We start from the raw sequence: 15,450 nt of genomic DNA, 5'->3' as shown, positions 1-15,450 counted from the left end.
TTTCTGCCTAGGGATACTTTCAAGTTTCTTTTCAAGTTTCCGAAGAAGCAGCTGAAAGAGGAACACACACACACACAAAAAGGCAGGCCACTCAAGGAGAGCTACAGCATCCCTGGTGGGGGGCACTTCCCCCAAAAGCCCAAATGCAGGGACCCCATCACCCACCATGGGCAATCACACCAGTCTCTCACTCACCAAAGTAATCGGCCTTCGGGTGAGCATCCATCTCACGCTCCAGACGTTGGGTGAGGGCTTCTAATTTCAATTCGGCAGCCGTGGGTCCAAGCTCAGGGCCCGGGATGAGGGTCTGGCAAGGCAGTCTCACCCTGGGGGAACCGGGGCTCTCTGGGAGCACAGGCCCCAGGCTGCCATCAGAGGACCAGCCAGAGGGACTTTCTTTACAAGATAACTCAGGCAGGGTGGACATCACTGGATGGACAAGGCTGAGCTTCGGACCAGCGCCAGCGTCTGTACAGCCAGACTTGGGACCCGGCCCAGGGACTGCACCCAGCTGCATATTGTCCATGTTGGCTGGCGAGGATGAAGGGGCAGAGCTAGAAAGGTAAGATTTGGGGCCATCCTGGAACCAGGGTTGAGGGTCCACAGTGGGTTTGGGCATCATGCCTGAAACCTCACTCCCTACCCCCGAGTTTGTTCTTGGAAGAGGTCCCTGACTGGAGCGGTTCAGGGCCAGGGGCGCTGAGAAAGAAGGGGTCCTGGGCTGAGCAGGTCTCGGTAGGGCCCCGTTCTCTGGGCCTGGGGAGGGGAGGCCAGGGCTCACTCGCTGGGAGGAGGCGGTGGTCCAAAGAGCTGCTGGCTTCTCACTGCTGTGGCCACCAACACCACCATCCTGGCTGCTCTGCAATGACCTGCTGGAGCTCGGGGAAAGCTGCAGCTGGTATAGGTGATGGTCCCTGGAGGGTGTGGACAGTGGTGGGCCACTCCCTGGCGTGCCAGACCACCCACTTCCTACACCCAGCCTGATGCTGGGGGACACTGCTGGTTCATCGCCCCAGCTGGGGCTTGCCAAAAAGAGGTTGTCATAATAGTCTCCGTGGGTGAGGCAGGAAGGATCCTCACAGGGGCCCGGCCGATGGAAAGCAGACATCTCAGAACTCGCCACGCTCTCCTTGGAGCCACAGTCCTGGCTGCCTTGCCTCGCGCCACGGACGCACAGCTTGGCCCTCTGTTCCTGGGGTGGGGACAAGGGCTGCCCAGCCGCGATGGTTGTGGCTGTCCCAGGGGCCACTGTCGAGGCAGCGAGAGGAGGCTTCGCAGCGCCATCCCCCGTCACCTTGCTGCCCCCATCAGCTTCCCGGTGGGCCTGTGGGCCCAGGCGGCCCCCACCGTTCACGGGACCTCGGCTCCCCCTGGGCAGGGTCTCCTCCTGCAGGAGCTGGTGCGGCTGGTGCAGGTGGATTTTGGCCATCTTGGTGGCAAACACCCTGCGTGTTTCCTCAAACTCCGGGTTGTTGCTTGCACCCTTGTCCACTCGGAAGAGTCCATCCTTGGAGGCCTCATACATGTTCAGGTCCTCAATGAATTTACTGGCCTCCAGGCCCAGGTCGTCATACTTATCCATGTTGCTGACAAGTGTCCGGGCCTAGCCTAGATGCTGGGTATTGAGTGTGTGGAGGTGGGCCGGTGGAGGTGCTGGCGAAGGGCAGAGACTCACGTCCAGCCCAGGACAGGCAAAGCCTTCCACCTGCCCAGCATGAGAGTCATGACCCCAGGCCTTAGAGTCCAGCCGACGGTGAGGCCTCAAAGTCACTTGGACCAAGTTTGCTTCCAATTCCCTTTCCTCTCGGAGGTGTCCACGTGGGGGCAGCTGGTGGCGCTTCGCTGTCCGAGCTGGCTGTGAGTTCTTTTCTCTGTTTCAAATCATAAAACGAAAAAGAAATAAGGGGGGGTAAAAATCACATCCTCCTTAAGCAACCAAACTCGGAAACCCACAACAAGGCAGCAGCCGCTGGACGGGGTTAAGTCGCTCAGAGCGAAGAGCGCAGAGGCCGCGGACCCGCCGGGCCGGAGCAAAGGCGCGGCGGCGGGAGGCGCTGGAACGTCCCGGGCGCTCGGTCCTCTGCTGCTTCCCCTGGTGGCGCGGAGCTGCGATCCCGGCCGGCGCGGAGAGGGATCAGAGTCCGGGGCACACGGGCCGGCGGGGCCCCGGCAGGAAGTTCACGGCAGCCGGGCGGGCGGCCTATTGTCCGATGGCGGCGGTGGCTGGGCGCGCGCGGACCGGAGGGCGGCGGGACGCGGAAGTGAGCGCGCCGGACGCCGTCCCTGCAGCTCGGTCGCCGGCCGGGCACGTCGCGGGCTTGCGAGGAGGCGGAGGCGGAGGAGGAGGCCGAGGGGCGGGGGCGCCGGCGAGGGGCGGGGTCGGCGTGCGCAGAGGCTGGCGCCCCCGGGCAGGCCCGCGCCCGATCGGTCTGGGGAACCTGGAGGTGTGTCCCGCGCGCCTCTTCCAGCGCTCGAGCCCGGGGATGGCGCCGAGTTCCCCGCCGCCACTGCGGCCCCCTGAGAAGCCCGGCCCAGCTCCGGTCCTCGGGCAGGGCTGGGCGGGGGCTACTCCGTGGAGACGGCTGGCAGGCGGCCTGGACAGCTTGCGTGGAGACGAGACGTGCCGCTTGGAGTTTGCGGGAGTCTGGAGGGCGCGCGCTCCTCTCCCCACCATGCCTCAGTTTCACGGGTGGGAAGCCAACCCCTTGTGCCGCCTCTGCCCCAGTCGTACCCTCCCCCCTACACGGGGATGCAGGATTGGCGACCCAGGATGTCACCCGTGGGCTGGCCCAAGTCCTCCTAGACAGGTAGGGAGACTGAGGCACCGAGGGGGAAGTGTCCAAGATGCCATCGTAACCAGCAAAGCGTGGATGCGAGCCCAAGTCCTCTGAAAGGGGGTTAAAAGTCATGTTGTTGCCCGGAGCGCGCTTATTTGAGGTCCTCTGTGCGGCAATAAAAACACGTGCCCTGGTGGCTCGTTATTCACGAGGGGACTCCTGACCCCCCGAATAGATCCACGCGACTCTGAGGGCGCCGGGCCTGACTCCTGGGCGCCCTCGCATGGCCCAGCACTCCCTGCACCACCTCCGAGGGGACCCTGGGGAGGTTTCATTTCCTGAACAGCAGCCAGCGTGATCCCAAGGCAAATACCAGACCAGTCACTTCCCTGCTAAAACCCTCAATGCTTACCCCGCATTTGGATTGAAATCGGCCCCCTACCACGGCCTTCCTGCCCTGGCGGGCCCTGCCTCCACCCCCTCCCCCTTCCGGATTTGGGGGTCTTCCTTCCCTGCCTGCTAGCTGCAGGAGCTTCCTGGTGTCTGCCGAGAGCTGGCCCTTGAACTTCTCCGTGGCTCATCCTTACCGTCACTGCCAAAATCACCTCCTCCTAGAGCCCTTCTTTTTCGGCACCCTCTTTATTTCCTGATCAGTTCTGATCACTATTTATATTTATCTGTTTACATGTGGGTTTTTTGGTGGTTGGTTGGTTTTCCACCCCATTAGACCATATCAGTATGTCCAGTATATGTATGTTGTAGTACCTAATGGTTGCATAAGTGAATTAGTGAATCTGTTTGCCAGGGTTGTAACAAGGAACAAAAAATGTAATACACATGTCAGTACTTTGTACTCTGTAAATCCAAAGTGTGGTTCGTGGGCCAGTAGACTGGAATCACCAGGGAGCCTGTTGAAAACGCAAAATCTCACCGCCCTGCCTCCCCCGCCCCCATCCTACTGAACCAGAATCTGCATTTTTAACAAGATTCCTAAATGGTTTGCACAGTAAAGTTTGAGAAGCACTACTGTAAAGAACTATACTGGAATGAGGTATTTATATTTTTAAAATATCTTTTTTTATCTGCAAAAGTAATACATGTTTATAATAACAACTTTGAACAATTCAGAGATACATCAAGTTTTAAAAGTTGCCCGCAATCCCCTTGTTCAGAGGCAATCACTGTTAAACAGCCCTTAGGTATTCAGTAATACTTGTTGTTTAATAACTGGATTTACTCATAACCTACCTGAGTGATTTGCCTGTGAAATTTCTAGAACACTGGTTTTCAAAGTATGGTCCCAGGACGTGCAGCAGCACCATCGCCTGGAACTGGTCTATATCAGTGGTTCCCAAACTGCAACGCGCATCACAATTCCTTAGGGAGCTTATTCAACGCTGGCTGCTGGGACCTACCCCCAGAGTCTCTGATTCAGCAGCTCTGGGGTGAAGCCTAAGAATCTGCATCTCTAACAAGTTCCCAGGTGATGCTGATGCTGCTGGAACCACACTTGAGAACCACTGGTCTAGAGTCCCAAGTCCTGAGCTTCCTAGAAGCACTGTGGCAATGACCCTTGGTGCCCAGAGCGGTGAGGACATCTATCAAAGTGGAAGGCTGTGGCCCGCTTTGCCTGACCCTCAGTATTGGGGAAGGAGCTAACGAAGCACTGGGAACACGCAGCCATCCCCCTGCAAAGTCTAGCAAGCCCAGAGCCAGCTTCCTGTGTGCTCAGTTATAATAGCTGGGACCCTGGTACTACAAGAGCCATAGACACCAGCCAGCACCTCTTTAGAATCAGTCTTCTCTTTTCGTCCTAGCTTGGCAGCTGCCAGGGCCCACCATCCTTGGTCCCCTTCTAAGCCCCCATACCCCCATTTTGGCTTGCCTGGAACGCTCAGAGTTGTGGACTTTACTCCCCACTCCCACTGCAATTCTAGAAGCAGCTGTACCAACTCCACCAACAAAACACATAGACCTAAACCCACAATCCACATATTTCCTGGCCAGACTATCTTGTCCCCTCTTAGCGAATACATTATACCTTTACAAAACAGCTTATAAAGATGGCATCTCATGAGCATTGGACCACATAGTATACCGCCTGAAAGCGTACTTAGAAATGCTAGACGTCGCCAGGAGACTGCTGGGTGTTTTACTGCTGCTGTTTATTGCTTAAGGGGCAGAGACATTTTCAAATTCTGGGCCCAGCATTTAGAATTCCAGCTGCGGTTATTTAACATAGGCCAGTTTTGCCTGTACCATATGCTCAGAAATGTCTGTTGGTTAATATCTCAAAAAAGGTGTTGATACTTGCACACCAGCTGTTTAAAAAGCAAGATACTGAAGAGCTAAATATTTTTATCAGTAAGTAGGTGAGCATGGATGGTTCTGTGTAAGTGCTTACCAATAATGTTTTGTTTTGTTGTGTTGCATTTTGCTGAGTGAGAAATGTCCTACATTCGATTTTACCTGTAAAGCCATTTCTATATAACAAAAGCCATCATCAACACAGAACTTTCCTTTAAGTCTGTTTTCCTTGAAGTCTATTTTCATGAGCACGAGGATGTAAAAATTGCCTGCCCACGAGCACACTCTCGAAACGTGGAATTTTCACCTTGACCGGCCCAGAGTCTCAGTGACATCAATCAGATCATGTCCCTTCGCAGCTCCAAACCCTCCAGCAGCGTCCCAAACCACACTTAGAGTAAGACCCTCCCCTTGGACCCTATGTGGTCGGGCCTCTTGCCACCCCTCCCGCCTAATTTCCCCTATGCCCCCTGCTTAGTCTGCTCCGGCTGCAGTGATTTCCCTGCCGCTCCTCGCCCAGCCCTTACCATGCATTCATTCATTCACCAAACAAACATTGCTGGGCACCTCTGACGCCCTGGGCCCTCTTCCAGGTGCTGGGGATGTGGCAGACAGCTGAACAAATTAGCAGACATCACTGTCCTATTTGGACTTACATCCCAGTAGGGGGGCGGAGTAGATAATCAACAAAATGGATACATGCCTTATAGAGGGTATTAGCAAGTGATGAGAGCTACTGAGAACAATGAAGCTGGGAAGAGGACATATGGAGGGGGTGCCATTGTCAATACGATGGTCAGGGAAGGTCTCCCTGAGAAAGTGACACCTGAGCAAAGACTTGGAGAAGAGCACAAGGAAGGAGAGAGGTTAGAGACAGGCAGCCATCTGAACAACTCTTCCCTAGAGTTTTGTTGGGTAAAGTGGAATGGAGGGAAAAGTGCCACTAAGAGAGAGTTTAAAAAAAAATTTTTTTTTTCAATACGGGAAATGGTACTGCCTGTTTCTATGCAGATGTGAATGAGGTAGTGGCCGGGGAAAGGAGAATTGCTAATATAGGAGAGAGAGAGGAGGATTTGGGGAGTGGCATGCCTGAGAAGCAAAGGGGGGCTGGGCTCCCCTGCACATTTCTTCCATGGTAATAAGGAGCAAGGATTTGGGCAATAATCTGATCGGTAAGTATGTAAGGTGTTGGCATCTTGGAGTGGTAGGTAGCTCTTCTGATTAATTTTCTCAGTGGGACAGGAGGTAAAGAGAGTTAGCTGAGAGCGAGGCCGGGGAGTTGTTGCTGGGAACTGGCCGTCTAGGGGAGTGAGAGAATGAATGGGCTGGAGAAGCATTTGTGATGGAAGCATGAAGCTTCCTCTGTGCTCCCCACCCCAGATCCTGGGCCTGAATTGCTATGAGGCCAGCCAGCATGGGGCACGTGTCTCTCCAGAGGGGGTTCAGCTGCACTGATGTGGGTGTGGAGTAGGTGGAGAGTTGGGTCTAACCAGGGCTGGCTTTTGCCAAGTGAGTGCAACGTAACTAGAGTGGGCAAGAGAGTTGTGGTCTCTCTGCCTAGAACCTGCTCCCCAGATATCCCCGTGACTCCTTCACTTACAGTCCTCAGGTCTCCACTCAACACTCACTCCCCTGGGAAGTCTGGATGCCCCTCTCTCCATCCCCATCCCTACCTGCCACCGAAGTGAGGCTGTCTCCTCATCAGGATGCCAACTTCACAAGGCCACAGATCTTTGCGCATTTTGTTCATCGCTATATCCCAGGAACCTAGAACAGTGCCTGGCACTGTTCCCCAAATGCTTGGTAAGTGAATGCATGAGCCACATCAAAAAAGGGAGTACAAACGTTACCATCTATAGGTGGAAAGATTTAATTGGACTTAATGGTGACCCAGATTCAGAGAAGCAAAATAAGGAGGCTGTATTATTACTCTTGTAACTGTATGTCACTGCAAACCTTCTGCAGATCTTGTTTGATTACCTTGTACCAAATATTTGATCTGCCTCGCATATCATATATCTTGCTAGTCAAGAGTATGACTACGTAGAATTGTAGGTGTGTGTGTTTGAAAGTATAAAGGATATTGGACTTAAGAATATCTGTTTGCATGCATACATATATGTTTTTTATATAAGTGTGTATAAAGAATTATTGACTAAACGGCATTTGAAAAACACTCATCCAATAGGCTGTAGGCAGTAAACGGTGCTCAGACAACCTATGAATTACCAGGGGGCCCAGGAGGCAAAGGGCTCCTGTCTTTGGACAGAGCCCTGCTTATTTTGCAGTTAACTGAAAGGGCCTCTCTGTCACTTTTGCTTGGCTACAGGGAATGTCCCTGCACACAATGCTGTGTGTGTCCTAAAGCTGGAGGGCTACTTCAGGGAGAGCTCTGAAAAGAATCTTTGTATTTCAGCCAGGCAAATGGATGAAGAAATAAGAACCCAGGTTCCTTTGGGCTCTTTCCATCCCACTGATGCCTCAAGCAGGCCAGGAAGCCCTGGTCCTTCCAAATCTGTTTCCTGAACCTTAGGCTTTTCTGGTCCCAAGTTTCACTGTGGAATTGTCCCATGAATGGAGAGAAGCAGCTGCGATGAAGGCCCTTTCCTGGTGCTTCTAACGAGGCTTTGTCTCATGATTGTCTCCCCGGGAAAGCTGCCCAGGCCAGACCCAGATATTAGGACCATGACCTTGCTCTGTGTGTGCAGCCCCTGCCAGGCAACTGGAGCCCATCCTTCCCCAGTCTCAGTCCCACACCCTGGGCCTCCCGCCACACGGGAAGACCAGCTGCAGGCATGTGCCAGCCACAGGGCCCCACGTGGCTCCCCACACACCCACGGGAAGGGAGGCTGCCCCCTGGCCCTGGCCCAACCCCTCCCGGGCCATCTGCTCAGAGATCAGCAGAATATGTTTAACAGAACAATGAACTGGAATAAGTTTTGAATCAGCACCAATCTTCTGCTTACTTTTTTTTTTTTTTTAAATACATGTATATGGCTTAAAATTCAAAAGGTGCAAATGAGCACCCAGTGGAAAAAGGAGTCCCTCCTGCCCGTGAGCCCCAGAGAGCCAGTGCCCCTCCAGAGACAACCACCGTCATATTACCAAAGTACACAGGCACGCGCATTTCTTTTTCTTAACAGAAAGTAAAAGTGCACTGCCCCTTGCTTTTTGCATTTAACAATACTCTTGGAAATCTTTTCACATCATTTCACATGCAGCTGCCTCATTCTTTCAGAGGGCTAATATTTCTGTCTTTGGGTGAGTCATGGATTTCTTAACCCGTCTCCTATTCACAGAAATCTAGGCTGCTTCCAGGCTTTTGCTATTACGTATTCTGTGGCCATGACTGACTTATAAACCATACCACACCTGTGCAAGCATAGCCGTGGGATAAACACCCCCGAGACAGGTATATTCTCGAGAACTCCACCATGCTGCCTGGATTTCTTCATCGGCAACAAGGAGCTCTGCCTTGTTTTCTGCTGGTTACCATCTCACTGGAGTCAGGGTTAGAACCGTTGATGAGTCATAACAAGAACAACGATTATTAAAAGCGTCATAGCACCTACGCTTTGCCCAGCACCATTCTCTGTATTCTACATATGTTACAGTGTTGAATCCTCCCAACAGCTCATGAGATAGGTTCTATTATCCCCTCCTTTATACAGGTGAGGAAATTGAGGCACAGAGGAGGTAAGGAACTTGCCTGAAATTCCACAGCTAGGAGGCATCTGGGATCGGAACCCAGGCAGCCCGGCTCTGTGCCACATCACCTCTCGTAACAAAATCATCTAAGAAATCACTTGGCTACTGAAGCTGCTTCCAGGGTGTGTACATCAGTGGGTGCTTGCCTGCAAAGCCCGAATGGGAACTGTGTCTTCTGTTCCCAACACACTGTGTGTCTAGAGGGAGGACTGGATTAGCCTGTAAGCTCTGTGACAGTAGGAACCAGCTCTGCCTTGTTCACCTTGGTACCTTGCATACTGCTCATTAGTTACTGCTGAATGAATATTATCCTGAATAATAATAATGCTAGTAATAGCTGATATTTATGGAGCACCAGCTAAGAGTTTGCCATAAATTATCTCATTTAATCCTCACAACAGCTCTCTGAAATAAATTCCATTATACTTCCATTTTACAGATGGAGAAACAGAGGCTCACAGAGGTTAAGTAAATTGCCCAAGGACGCACAGCTGATAAGTAGATGAGTTGGGATTTGATCCCTGGATGTCTGCTCTCTACCTCGAGTGATTTCTGAATGATGTCAGTCTGCACCTAAGTCTGTGAATCCACGAATTTCCCACCTAGGAATTGACCTCCACTGGGTGCAGCCTGAAGATAATAACCACACGTCCTTTTTAAAAAATTAAATAAACGTAATTTTTAGAGCAGTTTTAAGTTGAGTGGAAAGTACACTTTTGTGTACTCAGAAGTACAATTTTTAGTTTCATAGAAATATTGAGTGGAAAATACAGAGATTTCCTATATGCCTCCTGACCCTACACACATAGCCTCCTCCACCGTCAACATCCTGCACCAGAGTGCTGTATGTGTTACATTAAATGAACTTATGTTAACACATCATTATCACCCAAAGTCCATAGTTTACATGAAGGCTCACTCTCGGTGTTGTACATTCTATGGGCTTGGACAAATGTAAAATGATGTGCGTCCACCATTATAGTATCATACAGAGTAGTTTCCCTCCTCTAAAAATCCTCTGCCAACTCATCTCTCCCTCTTCCCTAACCCCTGAAAACCACTGATCTTTTTCTGTCTCCATAGTTTTGCATTTTCCAGAATGTCATATAGTTGGAATCATATAGTATGTAGCCTTTCCAGATTGGCTCCTTCATTTAGTAAATCCTCCATGTCTTTTCACACGTTAGGGTAAATAGGTTACAGTTTGTATTTGTGGGGAGGAAAGGCCAATGAAGTTTAAAGATAGAAAAAAGAAGGATAGCTAAAAATTAAACCATTGAGTCTCTGGTCCACCTGAAAAAAACCAGGCAGAACAGAAGCAGAAGGTGGTCTGTCTACCAAAGGGCCCCCAAAGGGGGCTGTCAGCCCTTCACACAGGGCCCCAGGCTCACACTTTAATCTCTGTCTTGAAGTGAAGGCAAACAGAGAAGCACCAAGATTGAAACAAGAAGACATTTATCACACAGCTTCATGCCTCTGTCCCTTTACCAGCCACATTGCCCATATTGGGTACAAGGAACTCATTAAAAAAAAAAAAAAAAATCCTGGGGGGGCGGGATAAATTAGGAGACAAGGACCTACTGTATAGCACAGGGAACTCTACTCAACACTCTGTAATAACCTATATAAAAGAATATAACCTATATAAAAGAATAGATGTATGTATAATGTCTGAGTCAGGTTGCTGTACACCTAAAACAAACACAACATTGTAAATCAACTATACTCCAATTTAAAAAAAAAAAAATCCTGTAATCATGCTATGAGTGTGGAAGTTTTGTGTGAGTTTGAGCATGTAAAACATACCATTTAGTTAAATGTAAGTATTTAAAATATGCCACAAACTTTGAACTCTATTTTGATGCTATTTGTTTTCAAATATACTGGGAGTCTCAACGAATCAAAGCAGCCAGGACCTCTCTTTACCCTTAAGAGGCCCCATCTGTTTGGGATCTGGGAAAAAAGGAGCTAAGAAAGAGTGTGTGTCTCTGTTATCCAGCCCTGTTCCCGCAGAGAGGATCCAGAATGCTGGAACAGAATGACGAAGGATTGGGGGCATAGCACGGGGTTCCAGTGGGGACAGAGAAGGTACACCCAGCCCACCCAGGGCTGGCCCTCTGCTCTGAACGCTCCAGAAAGTTCTGTTGCTGCTGCTAAGCATCCTGTCTTCTTTGTGAGACAGGAGATCAACTGTTGTAGGTTAATGAAACACAATTTTTTTTTTAAACTTTATTTTATTTATTTTTGGCTGCATTGGGTCTTCGTTGCTGCACACGGGCTTTCTCTAGTTGTGGTGAGCGGGGGCTACTCTTCGTTGTGGCGCGTGGGCTTCTCACTGCGGTGGCTTCTCTTGTTGCGGAGCACGGGCCCTGGGCACGCGGGCTTCAGTAGTTGTGGTGCACGGGCTTAGTTGCTCCGCGGCATGTGGGATCCTCCCGGACCAGGAATCAAACCCTTGTCCCCTGCATGGGCAGGCGGATTCTTAACCACTGTGCCACCAGGGAAGTCCCGGAGGCTGCATTTCTGACACCAGGGAACACGAGACCAGCCCTGGGTTGACTCTCTCTCCACTTTGTAAGTGGTTGGAAGAAATAAATTCTTATATTCTTAAGCCATTTATTTCGTGGTTCCTATTGCTTGAATCTAATTATGACTAACATAATCTTTAAGTTCTAACATGGAAAAATCAGCAAAGGCATGCATTAGGGGTTAAATTATGCCACCACCACCCACCTAAATTCATGTAAAGAAGCCCTAACTCCTAGTAAACTGAAAATAGAGCTACAATATGATCCAGCAATCCTACCCCCGGGCATATATCCAGAGAAAACCACAATTCGAAAAGACACATGCACCCCCATGTTCACTGCAGCACCACCTACAACAGCCAGGACATGGAAGCAACCCAAATGTCCATCAACAGATGAACAGATAAAGAAGATGTGGAACACCACTAGCACAGTAGTATTTCACATCCTCTTTATCTACTACTAGTAATGCTACTTTTAGTAGCATTACAAGTAGCAATGGAATACTACTCAGCCATAAAAAAAGAATGAAATAATGCCATTTGCAGCAACATGGATGGACCTAGAGATTATCATACTAAGTGTAGTAAGTCAGACAGAGAAAGACAAATATCATATAATATCACTTATATGTGGAATCCAAAAAAATGATACAAATGAACTTAATTACAAAGTAGAAACAGACTCACAGACTTTGAAAACAAACTTATGGTTACCAAAGGAGAAAGGTCGGGGGGAGGGATAAATTAGAAGTTTGGTGTTAACATATACACACTACTCTATATAAAACAGATAATCAACAAGGACCTACTGTATAGCACAGGGAACTCTACTCAATATTCTGTAATAACCTAAATGGGAAAAGAATCTGAAAAAGAATGAATATATGTATATGTATGGCTGAATCCCTTTGCTGTACACCTGAAACACAACACTGTAAATCAACTATACTCCAATATAAAAAAATTAAATTAAAATAAACAAATTTTTTAAAAAAATAATAAAAAGAAGCCCTAACCCCTAGTACCTCAGAATGACTATTTAGAATACAGCCTTTAGGGGCTTCCCTGGTGGCGCAGTGGTCGAGAATCTGCCTGCCAATGCAGGGGACATGGGTTTGAGCCCTGGTCTGGGAAGATCCCACATGCCGTGGAGCAACTAGGCCCGTGAGCCACAATTACTGAGCCTGTGCGTCTGGAGCCTGTGCTCCGCAACAAGAGAGGCCGCGATAATGAGAGGCCCGCGCACCGCAATGAAGAGTGGCCCCCACTTGCCACAACTAGAGAAAGCCCTTGCACAGAAACGAAGACCCAACACAGCCATAAATAAATAAATAAATAAATAGAATACAGCCTTTAAAGATGTGATGAAGTGAAAATGAGGCTGTTAGGGTAGGCCCTAACCCGAAATGCAATTTTTAAAAAAATTTATTTTATTTATGGCTGCATTGGGTCTTCGTTGCTACGTGGGGGCTTTCTCTAGTTGTGGTGAGCAGGGGCTACTCGTCATTGTGGTGCGTGTGCTTCTCATTGCAGTGGCTTCTCTTGTTGCGGAGCACGGGCTCTAGGTGCGCGGGCTTCAGTAGTTGTGGCGCACAGGCTTAGTTGCTCCGTGGCATGTGGGATCTTCCCGGACCAGGGCTCGAACCCGTGTCCCCTGCATTGGCAGGTGGACTCTAAACCACTGCGCCACCAGGGAGGCCCCGAAACGCAATTTTTGTTAAGCAAATGAATTTCGTGATCAAGGGCTTCAAATTTGCAGAGTATGTGAATATAAAGATATCATCTTTATATGTATTTGTGTTTCATGTAAAAGAAAACATGTTTTCTGATGCCAAAAACAATTTAATTGACAAAAATTGGGAAAGCATGGCAAGTACATAGAAGAATATCAAAGCCAGCCCCCTGGGCAGCAAAAGCCAAGACAGAGTTAAAGTGCAAATGATTAATTCAAATATCACCTGTGAAATTAAAAGGGGTGAGGGATCAGGAGTGGGTGGGAGAGCCCACAGACTGTGATGCAGGTCTAACACCTGTGAGGGCAGAGGGAGAAGGAAGGAGGATTGGGCAGGAAGAGCCCCAGACTGCAGTGAGCTCTGGGAGAGTTTTGGCCAACCCAACGTAAAGCTCCAGCACAAAGATTGCCTAGAAGAGTCTCGTGCTAGGCAGGAATGACCAGGCCCGAGTACTCCACCACACTTAGTCATTGGCTGCGGCTGCCAGGAGACAGCGTTGCTTCGGCTCCAATGTTGCAGCTGGAGGCTCTCAGCTAACTGTCTCCTCTTGGCAGGTTCTCTCTTAAAGGGAGAGCTGACCATATGTATGTGTATGACTGTGAATATATGTGTGTGTACGTAAATTATTTTCGTTTTACAAAATTGTGATCATATTGTACAGACTGCTTGGTAGTCTGAATTTTTTCTACTCGGTTTATGCCACTGAGTACACTGACACATATCATGAAATGATTCTTTCAAATCATAATTCATTAAATGGAGCTTCTGTGAATCCACCAGTTTTCTGAAATGATGTGCTAAATTTCGTGACAGTGTATTTACGAGCATTTTCCCAAGGACAGGGCTTGTAGTTTTCCTCACATCCTCTAAGGGGTCCAAAAAGGTTAAGACCCACAATCTAAAACATGATTTATGGCAGTGATATACCATGATTTGTGAAACCGGTTCCATACCACTGAGTGGTTTCCAATTCTCGGCTATGGTGAACATTGATGTTCATAAATCTTAGCATAATATGACTATTCCCTTGGGATAAATTCCTACACAAGCAATGCTGAGTCAGAAGGTATGTGCCTCATCTTTAAGGCGTTTGATACTATTGCCAAATACACCAATGCCTGGGAATAGAGAGCCTTGGGCAGATGATAAGAAAATCCTGGTTGCCATAACTTTTTATCCCTTTTGTCTTCTCCACTGGTGGACATTATTATCCTCATTTTACTAATGAGCTCACTGAGTCTCAGAGAGGTTAAGTGATAAGCCCAGGGTCACACTGGGATCTGTCTGGTTCTAGAGAAGCCAGACTACAGGGGACTTTTTCATAAAGAGCCCCATTATTTAACCATCCATAGGCTGAATCTTCAAATACTTCCCCTCTGAATTATTTATGATTCTTTCGCTTGCAAGTGACAAGGGCCCATCTCAACCTACCTTAAGAATAAAGGAAGCTGACAGCAGGCTATGTCATGGTGCATAAGGCCCGGAACGCGGGTGATGCTGGGTGTGTGAAGGATGGTGCTCAGTCAGGGTGCCGCCTCAGCCCTCTCCTCTCTGCTCACCACGGCCACGCCATTGGCTTCTCGGGCTGCATGGTGACCACCCCCAACGCTCAGGTCCCGCCTGTTGGAGTCCAGGCAATCACTGGAAGATTGACTCTGCTTTTCCTGTCTCAAACCCAAATTCCTGGGAAGGAGCTCTGGCCGGGTTAAGTCAGGTGATTCCCCCTCTCAGTCACTGCTGCCAAGGGAGGAGGTGGGGCAGGGGGTGGAGTTGCCCTGTATTAACAAGAGCTCTGTACACTAAGTAGTCACCACAAGCAAGGAGGGGAAATGCCATGACCCCTACAGTTTGCTCTAGAAGAAGGAGAATAGGATTTTTCATGGCCCCTCTTCAGCTCATGGAGATAGTCTTTGGGGAGAAAAGCACATGCCCTTGACCCTGGGCTCCACCTACAAGTGTGGTAGGAGATCTGTGGCGCTGCAAGAGAACAGGTGTCATTTATTTGTTCAGCCAATTCTTTGTGGTACTAACAGTGAGGCCCTGGAGCAGATGAAAATCATCAGTTAGCCTTTTGGTTATTACCCTGCCACCCCCCTCCCCCCAAAACACACATGCGGCTCAGCGTCCAAAAGGAAGAGATTAAGTGAAGGGAACAATGAAAGTTCTCTGTACAATAAAGGCACAGGCATTTTCAGGGAGCCTGTTAGGGAGAATATTTAAAGGGAGATCTGGAAAAGCCAGATACCAGGGGAGCATTCTTGCAGATGGAAAGCAGCTCCCAGTTCTGGGGCAGCAAGGCCAGTGTGGCTGGAGTGCAGGGAGCACTGGGGGAGAGGGGGCATTGAGGCCAGCAGGGCTGGGACAGGGAGGGGGCTCTCAATGGCCCGCCGCTGGG

At 49.5% G+C, this 15,450-nt stretch overlaps 1 protein-coding gene across 1 annotated transcript in view; it reads right to left on the bottom strand.

Annotated features, from left to right (window-relative positions):
• The window catches only part of LIMD1 (LIM domain containing 1), a 71,790-nt gene extending 69,574 nt beyond the window's left edge, over positions 1-2,216 (bottom strand). Inside the window, exon 1 of the mRNA XM_061196629.1 lies at positions 196-2,216. Coding sequence (XP_061052612.1) covers positions 196-1,582 — 1,387 coding nt within the window. The 5' untranslated portion in view covers positions 1,583-2,216. The remainder of the gene's footprint in view (positions 1-195) is intronic.
• Between the last annotated feature and the right edge of the window lie 13,234 nt (positions 2,217-15,450).

Source organism: Eubalaena glacialis, chromosome 7 (assembly GCF_028564815.1).
Source record: "Eubalaena glacialis isolate mEubGla1 chromosome 7, mEubGla1.1.hap2.+ XY, whole genome shotgun sequence".
Lineage (NCBI taxonomy): Eukaryota > Metazoa > Chordata > Mammalia > Artiodactyla > Balaenidae > Eubalaena > Eubalaena glacialis.
The sequence above is the reverse complement of the archived record's forward strand: the minus strand, read 5'-3'. Positions and strand labels throughout refer to the sequence as shown.